This window comes from Podarcis vaucheri (genome assembly GCF_965113315.1).
Source record: "Podarcis vaucheri genome assembly, chromosome: Z".
NCBI lineage: Eukaryota > Metazoa > Chordata > Lepidosauria > Squamata > Lacertidae > Podarcis > Podarcis vaucheri.
In genome coordinates, this window is record NC_138758.1 from 2,942,372 (window position 1) to 2,965,623 (window position 23,252).

General features: G+C 48.0%; 1 protein-coding gene across 1 annotated transcript in view; it reads right to left on the minus strand.

The window, feature by feature from the left end:
- Positions 1-22,833, minus strand: part of WDR44 (WD repeat domain 44) — a 53,194-nt gene extending 30,361 nt beyond the window's left edge. The window contains exons 1-5 of the mRNA XM_082207390.1: positions 22,666-22,833; positions 8,353-8,386; positions 3,267-3,341; positions 1,861-2,515; positions 1,501-1,631 (exon numbers count right to left, since the gene is read on the minus strand). Of these exons, the coding sequence (XP_082063516.1) occupies positions 1,501-1,631; positions 1,861-2,515; positions 3,267-3,341; positions 8,353-8,386; positions 22,666-22,745 (975 nt within the window). The 5' untranslated portion in view covers positions 22,746-22,833. The remainder of the gene's footprint in view (positions 1-1,500; positions 1,632-1,860; positions 2,516-3,266; positions 3,342-8,352; positions 8,387-22,665) is intronic.
- Positions 22,834-23,252: the final 419 nt, after the last annotated feature.

Below are 23,252 nucleotides of genomic sequence, written 5' to 3' on the forward strand. Positions count from 1 at the left end.
TGCAAAGAACAAACCCTGGTGGTGCCAACGGTAGCTCCCTGGTATCTGTTACACAATGTTGCTCAACCTTAGGTCCCCAGATGTTGTTGAGTTCCCATCATCCCTGACCACTGGCTAAACTGGCTGGGGATAAAGGCCATTTTCCTACAAAGAACACTGTTCTACAGAGAATATTTGACTCATTTTGCACGTAACGCTAAGCTAAAAAATGGCTAAGTGTGAATGAGCAAGCATGCAAATACTCTCTGCAAAATCGGCAGTTGCTTCAATTCTCTGCTGGTCCTGCTGCTGCCATAGTGCTGCCTAGAGCTAAGCCATGATTTGTCTTCCTGTTACATCTGAACCCGAGGCTCATGGTTTGCTTCAGTCCAGACAAGCCAGCAGCCACAGGTTGTTCTTGGCTCATAACTCACAGCTTGTCCAGCAGAAACAAACCATGAGCCTAGGTTTGCACATGGCACTGTCAACCCTGGGCTTAGCATTCGCAGACACAGGACCAGAGGAGGAGCAAAGTGTGATTCTTGCTGGGAATACCCACAGACTCCCTCTCTTCTGCCATTATGTGAACTGGAGTCACATCTGTACCATTCATTTAAAGCAGTGTTACCTTGGGCCTCCAGCTGTTTTTGGACTACAATTCCCATCATCCTTGACCACTGGTCTTGCTAGCGAGGGATGATGGGAGTTGTAGTCCAAAAACAGCTGGAGGCCCAAGGTTGGGGAACACTGATTTAAAGCATTGGTCTTCAACTGGTGTGCCAGGACTAATTCATAGGTTGTGGCCTGATCTAAGGTGGGTCATAACCACCATTCAAATATATGGAAAAGATTAAGAAATCGGTCCCCAAATGCATGCTTGGGTTAAAAGTGGGTCCTGGGTCTAAAAACGTTGAAGACAACTTATTTACAACACATGGCTTCCCTTGGAGAATCCGGAGAACTGTGGTTTGCTAATAGTGCTGGGAATTGTAGGTTTATAAGGGGAAAACTAGAGTTCCCAGGATTCTTTGGAGAAGCCCTGTGGTTTAAATGCATGGTGAGGGTGAGAACTAATTTGAAAGATCAGCAGCTGGCTAAAAAGCTCACAAAAAAACCATCTTGTGTCTCACAGAGATGGATAATTAAGCACCCATTCAGAAACAGCACCCAGCACCACATCCAAATGCAGGTGGGGAATCATGCCTCAGAATGCTCCCTCATATCATGCTCAGTGAAAAGTAGATTATTAGACAGGAAAAAAATCAAGCCTAGACCCCACCCCACCCCACACACTGGGTTTTTGCATACTGGATTTTTTTAGTTTGCAGGGAGCATTCCCAGAAACAACCCAGCACCCACATTCAGAAATGCCACAGTCCCCCAGATACACTCCACCATCCTCTTCCGGAGCATGTGGATCAATCATGCATCCATGCTTTGGGGTCCTTTTCCCTCCCACGTTGCCCTGGGCATCAATCATTACTTCCAGTGGGAAATTGGACATTTCAAGTGCCATTTTACCTGTGCAGTGACTATTTTGTCCCCGCTTGTTGCGCTGGCCAGATCCAAGGAAGGCTGAGAATCTTTGGCTATGGACTCCATCAACACATTGGGAGGTAAGAGGCCACCAGATGAAAAAGTCTCCCTGGGAACTACAGCAAGACATTAAAGAGGTGAGGAGTTTCTACCAATTAAATCAGATTGCGTAGTCTGGGGAAACCAACCTTTACTCCTCCATCATGTGACTCCAGTTCTCACCCATCCCGAAAGCCAGGATGGCAAATACTCAAGAGTTGGAGAGAGATGGAATCCAGCAATGTCTAGGGAAACAAGTAGCCCACCCTTAGTCTGGTACAAGGATGCAACAAAACTAAAACTTACCTTCCAGACCAGGTGTTTTGTGTGTCTCGATTTCCAAGTCGCTCTTCTTCTTCCTTGGCGGTGGGGCAGGCCGAGCAGGGGGTGGGGGCCTTGGGGGAGGGAGGCCTGCTGGCGGGGGAGGCCGGGCAGGGCCAGACTTCTTTGTGCTGGCCACAATGTCTGGCTCTATGTTGAGCTGCCGCGGTGGTTTCACAGGAGGCATCTCATCAGCCACGGATGAATCTCTGGCAGGAAGGAAATCCACAGGTGCCTCCAAGACATCCGCCAGCCTTGAGTCAGCTGCCTCCTCACTTTTCAATTCCTTGTCGGCTTCTCCTGCTTGCCACAATGGGATCTCGCTTGCGGTTTCCACTGATCGAGCATCACCTTCCCCCTGCCGATGCTCCAATGCCCCCTCATGGGTCTGCAAAGCCTGCCTGGGCTCCATTCCATTTGCCACAGCCTGGGGGCCCTGGCAGGGGGGCTCTTCATCGTGGCCTTGTAGCAACCCTGCTTCCGCAAACAAGAGTTCGGGAATGTGCTGGAGAACATCAGCTCCAGAAATCCAAGTGTTCGCATGTGACGGGGAATCGGACAGCTCCTTTTCTGACGAGCCCAATGGATCATAGTCAAGTTGATGTACCTTCTGGCTTTCTTCAATTATATTGTCAATTATCTAAACAAACAAAAGTGTCACATGCAGGAGCTGGCAGGCAGTTGTCGCTGTAACCTATAGAGACTGTGGCCTGGTTGTGGCAGTGGCATGTCTTGCAATGCTGCGAAAGGAACTGAGCTAGCTAAGCCACCGCACTGAATGCACTCACTCCTGTGTGTCCACAGCAGGGGTGTTTTTCTGGGCAACAGAATCATATAATTGTGCCCCTGCTCTCAATCCCTGTGAATATATAGACAGTGAGATCATCCCTTGTGTGGGCAAACAAAGATTCCCCACTCAGCCTACTGACAGAACCATATTCTAAACCCACCCAGGGTCCAGAATGCCCACCCTGTTTTCAGAGGGGAACACAGCAGGATGTTGTGTCTATGCCCTCCATATGTTGTTGGACTACAACTCCCATCATCCCTGTCCGCTGGCCGCCTTAGGTGGGGCTGATGGGAGATGGAGTCTAGCACCTGGAATGCCACAGGCTCCCTATCCCTGATTCACAGCATCCTTATTTTAATTAATCTTTACTACCAAATTAAGACACCCCAAACTAAGAAGTAATTTAGTTTTTACAAACTCTGCAGCTTTGGAATACTTGCTGCCTCTAACTTTTCCCACGAATTCCCACAGCTGAGAACTGTGAGGATTAATAGGCTCCCAAAATTAAATTAAATGGCCTTTCAGAGCACTGCTCAAAAGATTTGTTACATGACTCTTTAGAAGTCTGTACTTCAGGATTTCCATCAACAACCTAACACACCTCTTTAGGGTCCTCTTGCTTGACTTCCAAAGCTCCTGCTTCACATTCTGCTTTCTGTTGACCACTGGTCAGCTCCTGAAAAATAAAGCGTAAGAAAGAACTTGTTATAAAAAGGGTCAAATCCCAAATAATCCAGAAGGCAGCAAGAAACTGCACATCATGGTGATGCAGAAACAGACTGGCCACAGAATGTACAGGACAAAGGGATGCTTTGTATTAGCTCAGGATACATTCACATGAGCAAACAATGATTATTTTATGCAAGCTAAGAGCAGCACTGCAGGAGCAGAAGAGGAGTTTGTATGTTATGTTTGTAATTATGCATTTTTTTACATAACACCCTGAGCATGGCTTGAAATACGGAAAAGCATCCAAATAAAATTATGTATGTATGTATGTATGTACCATACTTTTCCATCTATAAGATGCCCCCTTGTATAAGGACCCCCCCCAATTTTGGGGGACTAAATTTTAAGAAAATGAAGGGAGATGGCCAAATTGTTGTTGAGCATCTCCCCCCACGCAGCCGCGGGCAGGAAACACTCCCTAGATCGTTTTCCATGTGCAGCGGCAGCGGGTGAATTTGCGCTCCCTTCAGCCATCCGGTTTGCAGGAACGCAACCTCCCACGATGCCGCCGCACACGGGAAACGATCCAGGGAGTGCTTCCCATGCGCAGCGGCATCGGGTGAATTTGCATTCCAAAGAGCTGGCTGGAGTGCTTCCCACCACGCAGCTGCGGACAGGAAACACCCCCCAGATTGCCCCCTGCGGCATTGGGGGAAGCCACACTCCCGCCAATCAAATGGCTGGCACCACGCCACTCCCCACCCCCCCGCCATGCCACCATCTGTGTATTGGATGACCCCAGTTTTTTGACATGATTTTTTAGTCAAAAAAACCTCGTCCAATACTACGGAAAAACACGGTATGTATGTATGTAATCTGCCAGCCTTTTCCCATGTGCGAGTCTTCAAGCAGGACATGAAAGCAACAACTCTGTCATAGCTTGCTCCCAGAGGCCAACATTCACAGGTACAGTGGTGCCTCGCAAGACGAAAATAATTCGTTCCGCAAGTCTTTTCGTCTTGCGAAGCACGGTCCGTCGCAACAGCGCCTCTTCAAGCGGCTTTAAGAAAAAAGCGCAAGACGTTTTCGTCTTGCGAAGCAAGCCCATAGGGAAATTTGTCTAGCGAAGCAACGCAAAACCGAAAAACCCTTTCGTCTAGCGAGTTTTTCGTCTTGCGAAGCATTCGTCTTGCGGGGCACCACTGTAGACTACTTCTGCCAATGGAGGCTCTAGTTAACAATCAAGTGTGGATATACCTGTTTCGTGAATTTGTCTAACCTTGTTTTAAAAAGCCCTATTTTCCCTGTGCAAATACTGATGAAAGAGTTGTATTGCATCCACTTTCCATTTCAAAAAACAGGTGGCTGTAACAGCCTTGTGGAGACGGTAGTCAGCATCCTCAGCAGCCAGGCACTATCCCAGCAAGAACCACCAGCCCTGCCATGGGGCCCACCAATATGCCCAGTCCCTTGACTACAGGGGTTTCTGTTGCAAGTAGCCATTAAGCTGCCCACTATTTTTATGTTCCCACAATGCCTCAGACTGCCAAACAGTGTCGTTCCAGAGCTGGGTAGAAAGATTGGAGCAGCTGGCAGTTTCGCAGGACCATATGCTGCCATAGCCAAGGAAGCAAGCAGCGAGGCAAGCTAAGGGGTGGAACACACCACAGGGCACTTTGCAAATGGGCGCCCTATAATCCGAAGGCAGTCCCACGGCAAACAGAGCACGAATAAACCCTGATAAGGGCATAATTAACCTGGTCACTCTTCACAGAGGACCAATTACATGGCCTCTATCTTTAGGGGAGCTGCTCTGCTGCTCTATGTAGCTACCTATGTCCTTGTCTCCTTTCAGGGCCAGTTTAAAATGCCTTTTGTTTTTCCAGCTCGGCCATTTTATGGTATTTCAAGGCTCCCGTCTTTTACTAAGCATTTAGATAAGCATTTAGTCAGCGCTATTATTTCTTGTTGTGTTGTGTTTTGTTTTATTATTATTATTATTATTATTATTATGATTCTGTTAAATTATTAGTTTGTATTTTGCTTTTTAAGGGGAAGGGTCATGGCTGCCTGGGAGTGGGCCTCAGCCAATAGATTGGGTGGGGCAGGTTCCACAGGGGGGGATGCATTGGCGCCCGCGCTGTGGAACGCCCTCCCATCAGATGTCAAAGAGATAAATAATTACCTGACATTCAGAAGACATCTGAAGGCAGCCCTGTTCAGGGAAGTTTTTAATATGTAACGCTGTACTGTTTTTAACACTGATTGGGAGCCGCCCAGAGTGGCTGGGGAAACTCAGCCAGATGGGCGGGGTATAAATAAATTATTATTATTATTATTATTATTATTATTACTACTACTACTACTACTACTACTACTACTATCCAGGTTTCAAGGGGTAGGGAGGTCGTCTGGGTTTTTGTTTCTGCTCCTGCAACACTCTGGCATCAATGGAAGTTATTTCAGGAAGTACTTTATGCTTCAATATTTATTTTACAAGCAGCACCTGAGGGGTGAGCATAAAACACCCCAGTATACACCAAGATGTACCTTAAATTGCTGGCCCTGCACAGCAGCAGCATAAGGCTAGTTTGGGACAACACTGTCCTTATTCCCCAGAAAACTGCACAGCATCACCTTCAGCCCATCTAACCAGAGACACTTTAGGATTTTCTCTCTTCTCTATTTTTCTCTTCTCCTCCCTCCCCACTCCAAATGTGTACTAACTCCTGGCCTACTGTGAGAGCCGGTGTGGTGTAGTGGTTAGATTTGTAATCTGGTGAACTTGGTTCACTTCCCCACTCCTCCACCTGCAGCTGCTCGGTGACCTTGGGCTAGTCTGAAGTTTGTTGAAGAGTGTTTGTTGTGGGGAGGAAGGGAAAGGAGATTTTTAGCTGCTTTGAGACTCCTTAGGGTAGTGATAAAGCGGGATATCAAATCCAAACTCTTCTTCTTCTTCTTCTACTACTACTACTACTTAATAAATGCCAGAGATTCAGCTGTGCTGTCACTGTACTTGGAGGCAGCATACTAATTACCTGTGTGGGAAGCAGTGGTGCTGCCTCCATGCGCTAAGTTTAGAGTTCTGCTTTCACATAATCTCAGGCTTTTCAAACCGGAACACTAAACTCCCTTCTGTCACCACACTGGCAGTTGGGGAGCAGAAAGGGAGACGAGGAACAGAGAGAAGGAACCCAGCTAACGAAGCTGCAGAAGCTTAGTTAAGCCTCTGGCTTCTGGCTACCTTGGGAAGCAAAGCACAGCAAAGTTCCAGTTTTCTAGCACATATTTCTAAGCTCCGTGTTTATAACAGGCACAGACTGAATAGCAGCCGCCAGTGTGTGTGTGTATGTGTGTGTGTTCCTTTGCAGGCAAGGTTAACAAAGGAAGGAAGAAAAGCATCAAGAGAGCACTTAAGAATTAGTTCCTGATTCTTCCCTTCCAAGTTGAATCTCCCAACACCCTGCCCATCAATCCAAGTGGCCTCTGGGGACTGGAACCCTTGGTGGTGCCAGTGCTTGCTGATCAGAGCCCAACATCTGGAGGCCCAAAGGATCCCAAGCCATGGTTGAACATTATGCAAGAACTGGGCCCATTCATCAGTGGGCTCTCACCACTCTTAGTGTGTGCTTGGTTTGTGTCATCTGCTTCAGTTGTGCGGGGTGCAGAATTTTAATTACAACCACACTATAATGGATGCACCAAGCCCAACCTTTATGTTTTGTATTTTCAAATTGAAGGAGAACAAGGCTGCTAACCACAGTGGCTTATGTTCTACCTCCACTGCTGAAGACAGAATGCCTCTGCATGCCAGTTGCTTGGAATCACAAGAGGGGAGAGCTGCTGTTGGTTGTGGGCTTCCCAGAGGCATCTAGCTAGCAACTAAGAAAAGAGAATACAGGACTAGACGGGCCATTGGGTTTGATCCAGGCTTTTCTTGCATTCTTTTTGCTGAAACAGAATTCCTGAACTCCACTCATACATTCTAAAATATGCAACACAAGGGACCTCTTAAAAACTAAAGTGCATTTAGGTCAACTTCCCCCAACCTTGGTGCCCGCCAAACGTTGTTGAGCTACAACTCCCATTATCCCTGACCACTTGCCATGCTGCTTGGGGCTCGCAACAGTTGTAGTTCTGAACACCTGGAGCAATGTGGCTAGTGAAAGCTGATGCTGTCTGTGTTAAGTACTCGTGCGTCTGCTCTGCACTCTTACTTAACAACATAAAAAGTTCCTTGACAGATGAGACAAGGGTCTACCTGGTCTAGCCTTCTGTCCAAAATTTATAGTCACTAGCACGGGCTAAGTGGCTCTTGGGAAACTAGCCAGTAGTGGATTGCAGCCTACTGTCCCAGCTGTATTTTAAAAACTTCTCTCTCTTTCTCTTTTAAATCCTGGGTGTTCTTTGGTTATGCTGCCGAAGGACCAAAATATGTGGCAAATTGGGCAGGGCAGCGGGGCTAAAACCTGCCCCCTAGCCTGTTGTCCACACTTTGATAACCTAAGTACCAGCAGTGGTGTGTCTCTGGAGTAGGGTGGGTGGGTTGCAAGTGCCACCCACCAATTCAGATCCTCATTGAGAAAGCCACCTGTGCCTCTGGGACACATTGTGCAGAATGAGATTCCAGTCACCACCCCAAAAATCAAACCCATAAACTCACTGTTTATATCCTTCTTGTTTAACAAAGAAATTGAAAAGCATCATGGGGCGCTGCCTATTTAGAAAAACACCATGCTTCCCTGGCTCTTGGATGAGAATGCAGAGAGCGACCCAGAACGATTTGCTGTGCTTTTTTCACTTTGAGCTCCAATCTCCCTGGAGTAAAAGCTTTTGAGCAAAGTCCTGCGGGTGAAGAAAAACTCTGGAGGGAGAAAAATGGTCCCCCATCTCCATTTTCCACCATCTACCTAGGAACTGCAGGTCTGACGTCTTTAGAATGAGATGACCCTGGCTGCTCTCTGCTAAGATCAGGGACGCTGCTCACATCTGACAAACATTTACACAAAGAGACGCACCTTCGGTACTGGCTGCACGACTTTGGTTGGCGACCTGTCAGGGAGAAGAAAAGAAACACACCCAGAGACAAGCTTAGATAAGATTGGGGGGGGGGGGGAGAGAGAGAATTTAAACACCTTTTAACAGAGTTTAAAAATTAACTAGCAAGTTTCTCCCCATTCTCTGGGGTGATATTTTTATAAGTTTCTCCTTCAAGGAAAGCTATCACCCTGATAGCGGGAACCTCAGGTTTGGCGGTAGAAAACCCTCTGTTTCACCCATGGGACCCTCCCCCAGGTCCACCCTTCACCACCACAGCTTCACACCCTCCTTGAATGCCCCCCCCCCGCCGTCTGAAACATATTCTTGAACTCTTGACAAGGCTTGCCTGCAAAGAAAGGCAAGAGGGAGGGGTAGGGTGTGCTTAGAAACCAGACTACTGGACAAAGGCAACACTTTGGGGGACCACAGATTTCTGTAGCTTAAGAAAATGGGAGCAAAAGGAGGCCCACAGAGGAAGAGGGGTGCATGGAGGAGACAGGGGGCCCCAGGGAGGATGAGGTGGCCATTGTGCTCATGCCCTGCCATCCAGCCCTCCTGTGTCTCCCACAACACAAACTATTTCAGGTTTTCCTGGCAGCAAGAGTGAAAAAATGCTATTTTTAGTGAGCCACAGCAACTATTCTCAGAGGCCTGCTCAAACTGAATGGTTCTATGCTCCATGCTGAGGGCATGGTCAGAGAAGCAGGTGTCCAGAGCCCCTGCTCAGAAATGGGCCATGAAAATCTAATATGTAGACTTTAGCCAGCACACACGGGCTCAAGTTGCATAGCGCTGTTGCATTCAGGCTGGCAGGGCTTCTCTTGAGGAATCATATAAAGCTAACTGACCTATACCTCCTGGGATAATGCACAGGTTGTAACAGCTATGGTCTGTTTTGCACTCCTCCAAATGTCTGCAAAAATGTTTTCAGTATGAGGTGAAGCGAGAGGTGCCCAATGTTTTCCAGTCTTTCTCTGCACCAAAGGTAACAGTCCAAGCAGCTAGAGCCCTGCTGCTGCCACCAATCACCACAGATGCTCGAAACTGGGCCACAAATTCCTTTGGGGGGGGGGTGTGATGAGAAATGCCTGTCTGCTGCCCCTTCCAGGAATGCAGTATTGGGGAGGGAAAGGATGGCTGCCCCCTTGGTCCCATCTTTCCCTCTTCTTGTACTACAGGAAGGGATGTGAGGTCATCATGTTGCATCACCAGCAGGGGCACACCTGTGTGAACCCACACTGTGTAGCAGGAGGTTTCTAGCCACTTGGAACAATTATTCCCTTTCGGCGAGGGATGCAAGAGACTGGGAAGCTTCAAAGGCATCCTTGGAATGCCTTGCAACCACGGTACGCTGCATACATACATTTCTCCATTTTGGTGTGGGGTTGTTGTTTTTAATCTCAAATAGAAACAGAAGTGGGACGAGACAGAGTGATGAATGAACATGTGCATGAGTGACCTGGATGGGAAAGAAGACTCATCTGCTCCTCTCTCGTTTCAGACAGAGCCTCACACATCACCCTTTCCTTTTCATAAGCTGCAGGCGATGCCAAGGGTCGGATCTGGGGACTTATGCATGCAAAGCCTGGGCTCTACCACAGAGCTAAGGCCCTTCCCTGGACAAACATCGAGGGCAGCAGTCACCGTCCATGCCAGATATGCCAAATCTCTTGCAGCTCCTTCATTTTCTGCAGCCAGCCATACTTTCCTCCCTCCCTCAGTTCTGGGGGGACTTGGGGAGTAGTGGGAACACACAATTCTTGGTAAGTTCACAGTCCTGAAGCTGCAGCAAGGCACTCAAACCTTGCACAGGCTCAGTGGTCCTGGCTGTCAAAGGCCACTTCTGCAATTACAGTGGCCTCCACCAGACTCACATCTGAAACTCTGGAACCATGTCTTCCCTTAGGAATCTGTGGTTTGGGTGAAGGGGATGGGCAGGGGAACCTGTTTGATAAGAAGGGTTATGTTCTCATGTTCTAAGTTTTGAAAGACCAACTCCCTTCTCTATGTGTGTGTGCGTGTGTGTAAATGCACACACGTGTCCCTTCTGACGTGACACATCCCTATGCTGTGTATGTTTGGAAAACATGAGGCAGGAAGCTCACTGGAAAACAGCTAAGAGAACCTTTAGAACCCACTCCCCATCTCTCCTGCTGCAAGCTCCTTTTCAAGAGGAATCCAACAGCAGAAGATCCAGCCTTCACTGATTTAGCACCCTCCAGACTACAACTGCCACTGCTGGGAGGGGCTGATGGGCACTGCAGTCCAAAACCTCTGGAGGGCACCAGGTTGGTGAAGGCTGCTCTAAAGCATTTGGAGATGGGCACTAATGGAAATAGAATACTGGGCAAGGTAGATGATGCAGAGTGACTGTTCTTCAGAATGATCCCCTAAGAAAGTTTCACTTTCTTGTCTTCCCCATGGTTGTGCTGAGCGAGACTGATGGGGAGTTGAAGGCTCCAAACATCTGGAGGGCACTAGGTTGAGGAAGGCTGCATCAGGGTCATTTCTTAAAAGCGTTCCCCCCATCCACCTCTATGTTGCTGCTTCTCTGTCTAAATACAGGAAGCAGACTCTCTGCCTAATTTATAGCAGTATCACTGAAGTATGTTGGAAGTGCAGTTAGGAGACAGGCAGCTTTATTCCCAGCTGGTGGACTTACATTAGAAGGCTGGAGGGAGTGGGGTTAAGAAATACACTGAAACTTAAGAGAGGCTTTTCCAACATATTTGCAATCTAAGGACAGGCTATTAACATATTTGGAGGCAACAAGCTTCAAAGGAAAGAGGCGTAGTTATTGTGTAGCAGCAAAAATGTTAATTTGCAAAAAGATATTGGAAATATTTATATTTAAAAAAACAGTTTATCAAATTTATGGGACCTGGCTATCATGAATAGAATCACGTGTGCATGTGAAGATGGGCAAGCAATACATTTGGGGAGGAACAGAAAATCATATCATACCATTTTCTTCAAAGAGGAGGTGGTGTACACGCCTCTCCTGCTTTCTTATTTAATCCCCACAACAAGCTTGTGAGGTGGACTAGTAACTGAGAGGCAGTGACTGGTCCAAGGCCACCCAGTGAGTTTCGTGGCAGAGCGGGGATTTGAACTTCCAGCTCCTAGCCAGACACTCTAACCACGACACCGATAATGTATTAAGGGCAACCCTTACATTTTGCAAGAAATTATCTTTGTCAAAGCGCTTTGTCAAAGGTGTTTAAAATCTTACATAATGTATCTCTGTCTAAAACACAGATTTAAGACAACAAAACACACACTTGGCACCCTCAATGAGACTGCTATGGGGCAGATGTTCCTGAGCAGTCCTAGGAACCGGCAGGTTGACTTGAACAGCAGATGGTTGCATTTGAGGGCCTGAAGGAACTGCTCACTCACCACAAAAACCTTGTAATAAGAGGGTTCAACTATGCAGCACCACAAAGCCAGCAGCTGAAGGGAAGAAGAAATGGGGGGGGGGGTTCCCTAAAGAGCTTTGGGGCATCAATTTTGTTTAAGGCACTTAATACTGCAGCTAAAATCAGCAGAGATTCCAGTTCTGAACAGCAAGGGGAATGTGAAAAATGAGAATCTTTAAAAAAGCTAATTTCATAGAATCATAGAGTTGGAAGAGACCACAAGGGCCATCGAGTCCAACCCCCTGCCAAGCAGGAAACACCATCAGAGCACTCCTGACATATGGTTGTCAAGCCTCTGCTTAAAGACCTCCAAAGTAGAAGACTCCACCACACTCCTTGGCAGCAAATTCCACTGTCAAACAGCTCTTACTGTCAGGAAGTTCTTCCTAATGTTTAGGTGGAATCTTCTTTCTTGTAGTTTGGATCCATTGCTCCGTGTCCGCTTCTCTGGAGCAGCAGAAAACAACCTTTCTCCCTCCTCTATGTGACATCCTTTTATATATTTGAACATGGCTATCATATCACCCCTTAACCTCCTCTTCTCCAGGCTAAACATGCCCAGCTCCCTTAGCCGTTCCTCATAAGGCATCGTTTCCAGGCCTTTGACCATTTTGGTTGCCCTCCTCTGGACACGTTCCAGTTTGTCAGTGTCCTTCTTGAATTGTGGTGCCTAGAACTGGACACAGTACTCCAGGTGAGGTCTGACCAGAGCAGAATACAGTGGCACTATTACTTCCCTTGATCTAGATGCTATACTCCTATGGATGCAGCCCAGAATTGCATTGGCTTTTTTAGCTGCCGCGTCACACTGTTGGCTCATGTCAAGTTTGTGGTCAACCAAGACTCCTAGATCCTTTTCACATGTACTGCTCTCAAGCCAGGTGTCCCCCATCTTGTATTTGTGCCTCTCATTTTTTTTTGCCCAAGTGCAATACTTTACATTTCTCCCTGTTAAAATTCATCTTGTTTGTTTTGGCCCAGTTCTCTAATTTGTCAAGATCGTTTTGAAGTGTGATCCTGTCCTCTGGGGTGTTAGCCACCCCTCCCAGTTTGGTGCCATCTGCAAATTTGATCAGGATGCCCTTGAGTCCATCATCCAAGTCGTTGATAAAGATGTTGAATAAGACCGGGCCCAAGACAGAACCCTGTGGCACCCCACTAGTCACTCTTCTCCAGGATGAAGAGGAACCATTGATGAGCTGATGGTTTCCTGCAGATCTTGCTGGACTGCAGCCTCTCCCATCCTCCTTGACCACTTGACCATGCTGGCTGGGGCTGATGGCAACTGGAGTCCAACAACATCTGGAGGGAATCAAGTTCAAGCCATTTTCAAATATCTCAAGGGCTGTGACATGGAGGATGGAGCAAGCTTGTTTTCTCCTGCTCCGGAGGGCTGGACTCGAACCAAGTTAAAAGGAAGGTGATTCTGACTGAATATCAGGAAGACCTTTCTGTCAGTAAGAGTTGTTTGACAATGGAAAGGTGATGGACTCTTAGTGGACTCTCCTAGCCTCTAAGCAGAGGCTGGGTGGCCATTTGTCATGTCTGATCTAGTTGAGATTCCTGCATTGCCTTCCAACTCTGCAATTCTATGATTCTATGTTAATTGAGAAGGTGGAAGTAAAGCACAGCACAGAACTGAAACTGAAAACTGGCTTTGGACAGGGGCTGTCACAAAGCTGAGCAGACCAGGGAGCTCCCGCCACCACCTCCTGAAGCTGGCCTGAGAATATTATGCACCATTTATTCTAATATTCATCTATTTATTATTATATTTTAAATGGTGGTAATTGGCTGAATAATAACAATAACAATAACAATAACAATAATAATAATAATAATAATAATTTATATCCCACCCTCCCTGGGCTCAGGGCAGCTAACACCAATAAAATTACCATAAAACATAATGGGGGGAACCAATTTATTAAAATATGGGTTAAAATACAATTTAAAATGCAGCCTCATTTTAATAGTAGCCCATAGATCAAAACCATAAGGGGAGGGAAACATAAGGGTCAGACTGCGTCCAAACCAAAGGCCAGGCGAACAGCTCTGTTTTGCAGGCCCTGTGGAGATGTCAAGTCCTGCAGGGCCCTAGTCTCTTGTGACAGAGCATTCCACCAAGTCGGGGCCAGTACTGAAAAGGCCCTGGCCCTAGTTGAGACCAATCTAACCACCTTGCGGCTTGGGACCTCCAAAGTGTTGTTATTTGTGGGCCTTAAGGTTCTCTGTGGGGCATACCGGGAGAGGCGGTCCCGTAAGTATGAGGGTCCTAGGTAGAAGAGGTAGCTAATGTGTTGCCCTCCAGATGCTGGACTCCAATTCCCATAGGGAGTTCAGAGGAAGGGCCACAGCTCAGTGGTAGAGCACCTGCTTGGCATGCAGAAGGTTGTGGGTTCAATCCCCATCATCTCCAAGTTGGGTTGGGAGAGTTGCCGTGCCTGAAACCCTGGAGAGCTGCTGAGAGTCAGCGATGCTGAGCTAGATGCCCCAATGGTCTGGCTCAGCAGAAGGTAGCTTTCTGTGTTCCCACCAGTCCCAGCTAGCATGGATGACAGGAACACCTGGAGGGAATCACATTGGCTACACCAAAGACAGAGAAAGAAAGAAAGAAAGAAGTCTGCCTCTGCTCCACACATACAGTAGAATAGAATGCAGGTACACATAATCACATTTTTGAATTCTCTCTTATGTAAAACACTCTCGGGAAGTAGAAAACTAGCACATCAGGAAACAGGGTGAGCTAGAACCTCTCTCTCCCTGATGTGTTCTCTCCCCGCCCCACCGCCATGCATACAGTGGGTGAGCATTCAAAAACTGTGCCTCTCCACCTGTTGTTGCACTCTGGAGCAGACCTCACTCACTGCCATTCTTCCTTCCCCATCTTCTGTTGTCAAAGGTACGGGTTGCAACCAGCATCACTGATTCTACCAAGATCAAAATGTGAAGGCCCCACCAGGAGCTACATTTCCTCTTTGCATAAACGGAGTAAAAGCCAAGGAGTCTAAGGAGAGCGCCCCAATCTGGGCCAACAAGCAATCCAAAGGCCACCCTCACAGCCCCCTCAAACGCACAAACACTTCCCAAGGCTGCCTCAGCTGAGAGAGAAAGAGAAAGCAAAAAGAGGGGGAGAGAGATGGCCTAAGCTGGGGAGGCATGACTGGGTGTGCTCAGGGGGTGGCCTCTTCTCAGGCTTACGGCCCAGGTGTGGGAAAGCTTTGGCCCTCCAGTTGTTGCTGAACTACAACTCCCACCCATTGGCTGATGGGAGCTGTAGTTCAGCAACCTCTTGAAAGCCAAAGATCCCACGGGTTGTTTGCAAGCCAGCAAGGTGGTCAGAGAGGATTCAGGAAGGAACAGCTCTGAAGCAATCTGGCAAGCAGAAGCAGAGAGAATGCTTGCACGAGGGAAAGACAGAACACAGGGAGGATGTGGAAACACCCCTCTCCCTTGCCACAAAGGCCTGAACATTCTACACAGAAGTAGGGCTCCTTTCACCCATCTTTAACTTATTTTTAAATTTTATAAATCATGCTTTAAGCAATGACCACATGCAACAGCTTAGCAAACACTAAATAGTGTTCTTAGCAGTACAGCACATGGGTAAATGTTCAAGCAACTAATTTGTCTGGCAGACAGATTTTGCATCCCCCCCCCCCAAATGCTCAGAAGAAAGCACTCAGCTCATCCAAAGAACAATATTTTTTATTACACAAGTGAATTGCAAAGGCTTATCATCCATAGCTACCTTGCTCTCTGACCATTTTCCGCTTTACTTAATCTAATTTTATCTGGAGCACAAGTTGAGAACATTTAAAAAGAGTACTTTGAAAAAAACGTGTGGAATGGAACACAGTATTATATGGGACAGGGGGAGGGCGGGTGTGGGAGATTCCCTGGTCCTGAATGGGGTAACTGTGCCCCTTAAGGACCAGGTGCACAGCCTGGGAGTCATTTTGGACTCACAGCTGCCCATGGAGGCACAGGTCAATTCTGTGTCCAGGGCAGCTGTCTACCAGCTCCATCTGGTACACAGGCTGAGACCCTACCTGCCCGCGGACTGTCTCGCCAGAGTGGTGCATGCTCTGATTATCTCCCGCTTGGACTACAGCAATGCACTCTATGTGGGGCTACCTTTGAAGGTGACCCAGAAACTGCAATTAATCCAGAATGCGGCAGCTACACTGGTGACTGGGAGCGGCAGCCGGGACCACATAACACCAGTCCTGAGAGATTTGCACTGGCTCCCAGTACGTTTCCGAGCACAATTCAAAGTGTTGGTGCTGACCTTTAAAACCCTAAATGGCCTTGGTCCTGTATACCTGAAGGAGTGTCTCCACCCCCATCGTTCTGTCCAGACATTGAGGTCCATCACCAAGGGCCTTCTGGCAGTTCCCTCATTGCGAGAAGTGAGGTTACAGGGAACCAGACAGAGGGCCTTCTCGGTAGTGGCGCCCTCCCTGTGGAACAGCCTCCCATCAGATGTGAAGGAAATAAGCAGCTATCCTATCTTTAAAAGACATCTGAAGGCAGCCCTGTTTAGGGAAGTTTTTAATATTTAAGGCTGTACTGTTTTTAACACTCAATTGGGAGCTGCCCAGAGTAGCTGGGGAAACTCAGCCAGATGGGCGGGGTATAAATAAATTATTACTGTTGTTGTTGTTGTTGGCATGTTATTACAGTGCAACGCATGCCCCCCATCTTAATTTCAAGGTAAATTGACAAATAAAGATTTTGCAATACCGCATAGGTAAACTACTTAGAGATTATTGTTAGGGGGAGCAACATTATAAAATACGTAACAATTTAATCAGACAATGCCTCTCTAGCCAGTACATGGCAGCCCCGGGGCCTTGTTAGACACAGTGACCACCTTTCAGCAACTGAGGCTGACGCACCACATACGTACACACACCAACACAGAGGCACTCTCCAGACTTAGATACAAAGCTAGACAGCAAACTTTTGATCAGAAGCTTCGTTTGATGTCTGGAATGTTACACATAATAGCCAAATTAAAACTGCCTCTGACGTTTGTAGTGCACAGCAAACCTCAACAGGGGGTAGAATAGGAGTTGCTTAAATAGCTGGTTCTTTGCAGAGTGCTTTTTGGAACTAAAAGAATTAAGGGAAAGGGGACTCATCCTTGGAAGGCTGGGAAAAGAGAGAGACAAAATGCAAGTCCCCCAAAGTGGACAGCTTGCTTTGCTGAAGACCCCACACTCAGTGGTGCACTGCTACTGAGGTCTGAAGAGCCAAACTTGCTCCTAAGAGTGTAAGAGGAGCCCTGATGGATGCCCCATCTAGTCCAGCCTCCTGTTCTCACAGTGGCTGACCACGACAGCAAGTCTCCCTTCCTGTGGTTTCCAGCAGCACTCACTGATCCAGCCTCATGTTCCATGAATTTGTCCAATCCTCTTTTAAAGCCATCCAGGTTGGTGGCCATCACTGCCTTCTGTGAGAGTGAGTTCCATGGCTGAACTATGTGCTGCATGAATAAGTCATTTAAAAAAAAATCTGTCCTGAATCTTCCAACTTTCTGCCTCACTGGATGTCGACGAATTCCAGTGCTATGGGAGAGGGAGGAAAAAAATTCTTTATCCATTCTCTCCATGCCATGCATAATTCTGTAAGCTTCTATCATGTCACCTCCTACTCACCTTCTCTCTAAACTAAAAACTCCTTAAATGCTGCAACCTTTCCTCTGCAGCAGAAACTTCCTGGTTCACGGCCTTCAATGCTGCAGTAGCCCATAGGCTGCTGGCTAGAAATATATATATCCTGGGCCTTTCGGCAGGTTTGCCACGAGTACTTTGTTCTGTTCTGCTGATCTAAACCACAGGTGCCTCTAGCCTAGTATAAGACTACTCTGACTGGCAGCAGCTCTTCCACAGAGGCCCATCCCAGCCACCAAGATGTTTTTGACTGGAGATGAAAAGCATTGAAACTTGGGGCCTTTGGGGAACCTGCAGCAGAGCAGGTGCTCCTACAAACCATCTTACTGCCACTCTGTTTGTAGGCCAACACGTTTCCAAGCTACTGCTTCATTTGTTAGCCACCTTGAATACTGTTCACAATAGAAAAGCAACCTGCAAATAAATGGAACCATTAATCCAAGGAAGCTACTGCTTAATAATAATAATAATAATAATTTATTATTTATACCCCGGGCACACTGAGTAGGGACATGAACCTCTCGCACCTCTTATGCCAGGAAGCCCAGTGGGCTCTACCTTTCCATCTTCCTCCACCCTCTGCTCCTGTCACATATTATTAAGGGAAGCAAATAGTGGGGGAGCTCCCTCCTTTCTTAAAACCAGCAAATCTCATGCACAATGCAAAACCTTCTCAAAATGCCATTCAGGAGCCACAGTAACTACCATATTTTTCGCTCTATAAGACACACTTTTCCCCTCCTAAAGGTGGGAGGCTCTGCTCAGTGCTCCCTTTAAAGAGCCCCACACGTGCTCCACGTGCTCTTTAAAGGGAGCGTGGCTCTTGCGGGAGCCTTCCTCCCGCTGCCCAGGAGAGGCTGTGTGCGGCTATCCCACAAGCCCGGACAGCAAGCGGGATCGTTGCGCCCCACTTGCTGTCCTGGCTTGTGAGATAGCCACGTGCAGCCTCTTCCAGGCAGGAGGAGCTTTCATCCCGCTGCCCGGGGGAGGCTTCGGCAGCTATCCCGTAAGCCAAAACAGCAAGAGGCTACCCCAGAAGCCAGATCCCTCTTGCTGTTCTGGCTTCTGTGATTCAGAACATTTTTTTTCTTGTTTTCCTCCTCCAAAAACTAGGTGCGTCTTATGGTCTGGCACGTCTTATAAGAGCGAAAAATGCAGTATTTGATGTATCTGTTTGATGTCATGCAATCAAGAACAGGGATGGTAAATTAATCATTATTCATAATCAACATGAAAGGGGGGGGGGAGACCTGAAGCAGCCTCTCTCGCCCTGCCCTGAACTTATTAACAGCTTGCCAGTGTTTTGTTTTGTTTTTTAAATCTGAAATAAAGAGTTGGAGACCTGAGCCTTCCAAAAAGACTGCAGCGACAGCAGTTTTTAATCAGCAATACAAACAAACCTTAATGCACTTTGCTAAACACACAGCATGATATGTGAAATTTAAGAGCGAAACAGCCCCTCCACCCTCTCTCTTTTTCTAGGCAACTGGCTGACTTAAAAAATATCAACTGATGAAGGAGGGTAAAACAAGCCTGCAGCCTTCCTCTTGTAACAAAATGGACTATTTCTGCGTGACTACTCCAGCACTCTAAACAGGTCCATAAATCACTTTTATCCCAGAAAAATCCCTGTTATTTGAATATTTGTCTATGTGTACCTACTTTAGATTATTTGTGCCGCACTGACAACCTGAAAGCAGAACACCCAACTTTCTTCTGCTTAGAAACACACACCAGACAAACCCAAAATCTTTTTACGTGATCACCCAGAGTCCATGGCTTTTTACAAGCACAGTCTACTCCAAACAAAGACAACCAGAAAGAACACTGTTTCTGTGGACTGGGACTTTTGCCTTGAGCCATTCTCCACTTCCTGGAACTTGTACAATGCCACCAACCACTAGAAGACTCTGTGGATCACTCACAAGATCTACTCATCTGGGTTGGCATACTGGTCACCAACCAATCACTAAAGTCCATCAACAGTTCCTTCTGCCTCTGGAGGAATAGCTTGGAACTCGCCCATGAGGAAGAGGTCCCAAATCAGTGGTACAGCAGCAGTGTTCATTTCATAGCCTCTCTAGAAAACTACATCCAGTTGCAAACACAATATTGAGCTAGATGTATTAATGGCCGACTCAGTACAAGGCAGATCCACGGGTCCATGAAAAGGCTGATTCCATGGCTGGTATCTTTTTCATCAACCAGCTCCTGCAGCAACTTACGCTCCTCTGGATCAGACTTCCCAGCCTGGTGCTTTCCAGAAATTTTGGAAACTCCATCAGCCCCAGCCAACACAGCTGATAGGATCTGTAGTTCAAAACATATGGGCCAGGGAAAGCTGATCAAGAGAGAAGTGTCTGAGAATTGTACCATAACATCAGCTACCAGGAAGCAGAAGAGGCTTCTGTAAACATCTTCACTTATACTTTGTGTTCTGCACACGTTTAAATTGTCAGCAGCTTTGAGCGCCAGTCTTGGCTGAAAAGTGAGGCAGAAATATAACGTGAAGAAAGGTTAAGGTCTGCAGCTGGTGAAAAACAGAAAGATAGAATACTACAAGCAGCCACAGAATAGCTGCTATGCTATGTTACTGGGGGGCTGCTCCTCAAAACCCAGAATTATAATCTCCACCAGAGCATGAAAGCATCCAACTGTTTTATCAGAAAACAGACAATTTATCTATGAAGTTTGATTCTGCATTTGTTTTAGACACACACTCACACGCTGTAGTAAAACAGGCTGATGTTATTGTGGGGAGGGAACTGGTCACTTCCAAATCCTTGAACCCGCCAAGAAACTGCCTACTTTAAAGTTTGCTCCCTCCTTTAATCTTAAGCAGCAATGGAAATTCTAAGTCCACCTGTTACTTCCTGCACTGATGCTTCTAAGACCTAAGCAGAGCCTTCAGCAACCTGGAGCCCTCTAGATGTTTTGAACTCCAGATGGGAAGAGCTGAAGATAGACCTATACAGTGGTACCTCGGGTTACATACGCTTCAGGTTTCAGACGCTTCAGGTTACAGACTCTGTGAGCCACACAACTGCACCTCTGCAGGACAGAGCAGACAACCTGTTGCAGAGCACCTACAACTCACAGAGCTGAATCTCGGTGGTTGTTACTAGCCTGGGATGGAGGAGGGGTAGAGGAAGAGAGCCCATAGTCAGAGTAACTGTTGCAGGAAAAGTAGGCTTGTAAAGAATGCAGGAAGGGGTGTGTTCTGCACTGAAAAATGCAATTCGTTGTTGTGTTTTTATTTTTTAAAGAACAACTCCTTCATTGGCAAACAAATCTGCTGACTTCATGATTTTCCCCAGAAGCGAGATCTGATTCATGGAAGTGAACACTCCCTCCTCAGAAATGGAACCAGAAGGGAGAGCATGACAGTGACAACAGCAGTCCCAAGTTAAGTGTGTTTACACTGCCTGGAACATTTCAAACTTTGCCAACACGACAGTCCTGGTGTGCGTGACCTGCATCTGTGTCAACACCCATCCCACAACTGGAGACCAAACTCACCCTCCCCAATCTGCACCATCTGCAGGCAGAGAAGCTGCTGGCAAACAGCAGCACCGCCAGGCCCACAAAACAATCCACCTGCCAGACTGCTGAGCACCCAGCTCTAACATGTTGCCTGCCGAAGTATCACACCCCCTTTCAGGAACAGGGGATTTTTGACCCAACCCTTCTCTTACAATTGGCTTGCTGCTAAGAAAACGGAAGAGGAAGAATGACAGCGATTTGTGTGTTTTGTTTTTCCTGACAGCTGGGTGCCAGAAGGCAGCATGCAGCATCAGGATAGCAGCCTTCTTGCTTGGACCAGCTCACAGTCATCCCTTTGATAGGAAAACTGGGAACTCAAATCAGCAATGGGGCAGCAGAACACCACACACACAGAGGGAAGCTTGAAAAAGGAGGAAGGCCGCTTCATAAAAAGGACAAGGCAGAAGAAAGGAGCACCAGCTCTGGGGCAAGAGCTAGACTGCCATGTCCACAAAGGCACGAATCAGGAAAAAGCAGCACAGGAGGGAGGGAGATAGGGTTGCCATGGACCCAGGATGCCTGGGACAAAATATGATGCCAAGAGAACATGGGTCCACCTGTCCAAGGGGGTGACATGAGGTTGTAATGAGCAAGGACAGGAAGGCAGGACAATGAATTGGGGGACAGGTAAGGAAGAGGTTTGAAGAAGCCAAGAGACAGTGGTGGGAGACCAGAAGCTCACTGGGTGGCCTTGTTGCTGTCGCTGCCTCTCCGCCTAAGCTACCTAGCAGGGCTGTTGTGAGGAGCAAGTGAGGAGGAAGACAACCACGTACACGACATCGAGCTCCTGGGAGGGAAAGGCGGAATATAAATGCAGCAAATAAATAAAAAGGAGGAGAGCCAGGAGGAAGAGCTGGCTGAACCAGCTGCTGGGAGTTTTGTGGGAGGGGGGTTATTGGTCTGAAGTTTTTACCTGCCTAAATCAACTCTGCAGTTCATTTCTATTTACATTTGGGTTTTCGGGTGCTGGTGGGCTGCAGTTTCAGGGACAGGTGCAAGCAGGAGAACCAGGGGAGAGAGGTGGCAGGAACGGTGCTGGAAGGATGCAAAGGGAAAAGGGAGAGCAACGCAGCAAATACCTAATGGCGGGGGGGGGGAGAGGGAGGAGAGCTGGCTGCTCAATGGCAGCAGTTTAGTGCAATCTGCACTGAAGTTTAAATCCGAATTAGGCTTGTCGGGTTCACGCCTTGGTCTCCCTTTGAGAGCCAGACTATAAAGAAGGGGATGGTGAGAGAAGAGAGGAGAGCAGGCTGGCCACGGGCAGCAGCTCGGTGCAATCCGAATCAAGGCTTCGATTCGGATTAGGCTTGCTTCGGGGCGCGCAGTACCACCCACCCTTTCCCTGCTGCAAGGGGGAGGAAAAGGGAGGTGGGCGGGAGAGGCAGGAACAGTAGAATGGGAGAGCTGCCTGGGCGAAGAGGCAGCGTTTCGCCGTAATCCGAATTAAGGGTGCGCCCTCCTGCTCCGCTACCCGCCCGCCACGCAACCCCATTAAGCAGGGGCAGAAAGGAGCTGGGGGGGGTCTCTGGCGGGGCAGGCAGCTTCTTCAGCGCGCTTCATCTTTATCGAGGCTCTGATCCGGAGTCGATCCGGATCGTGCGTACTCCCGAGGCGGCGCCTGCCTCCCTCCCTCCCTCCCTCCCTAACTCACGCCGAGGGGGTCCCTCCGTGCTGGGCGACATCCTCGGGCGCGTCGTAGAAGAGCTCCTCGGTGTCGGAGTCGGACGCCATGCGGACGCGAAGCGGCGGACGGACCCACAAGGGAAACCGGAGCAGAAGTGGCGGCGGCGGCGGCGGCAGCAACCGGGCCGGGCCTCGCGCGCGAAGTCTCGCGAGAGAGGGCGGGGGGGGGAGAGGGAGAAGGGGAGGGAAGCTGCAGAGCTACGAAGAGGGAAGCGAAGAGTTGGAGGGGTAGCCGCAGAGACACTTCTGGGTTCCACTCCGCCAGGGTTTCCCCCAAGCAATCTGAGACTGTGCCTGCATGAAGCTCTAACTTCTCTTCATGCCTCTTCTGGCTCTGGGAGACAAGGCAGGAGGGGATTGCTCATTTGTATGTACAGTATTAACATTAACTGTTAATCCACCCCCCACATATTGCTGTCAGCACCTCAAGGCAAAGTGTAAGCAGTGATTTATTTATTTTCTGAGGGCACTGAAGGTTATGCAGCACCTATCTTTTCTAGAAAGAAAAGCACTGGTTAAAAATGTGGCACTAACTCTAACAACTTCATAGTGAGT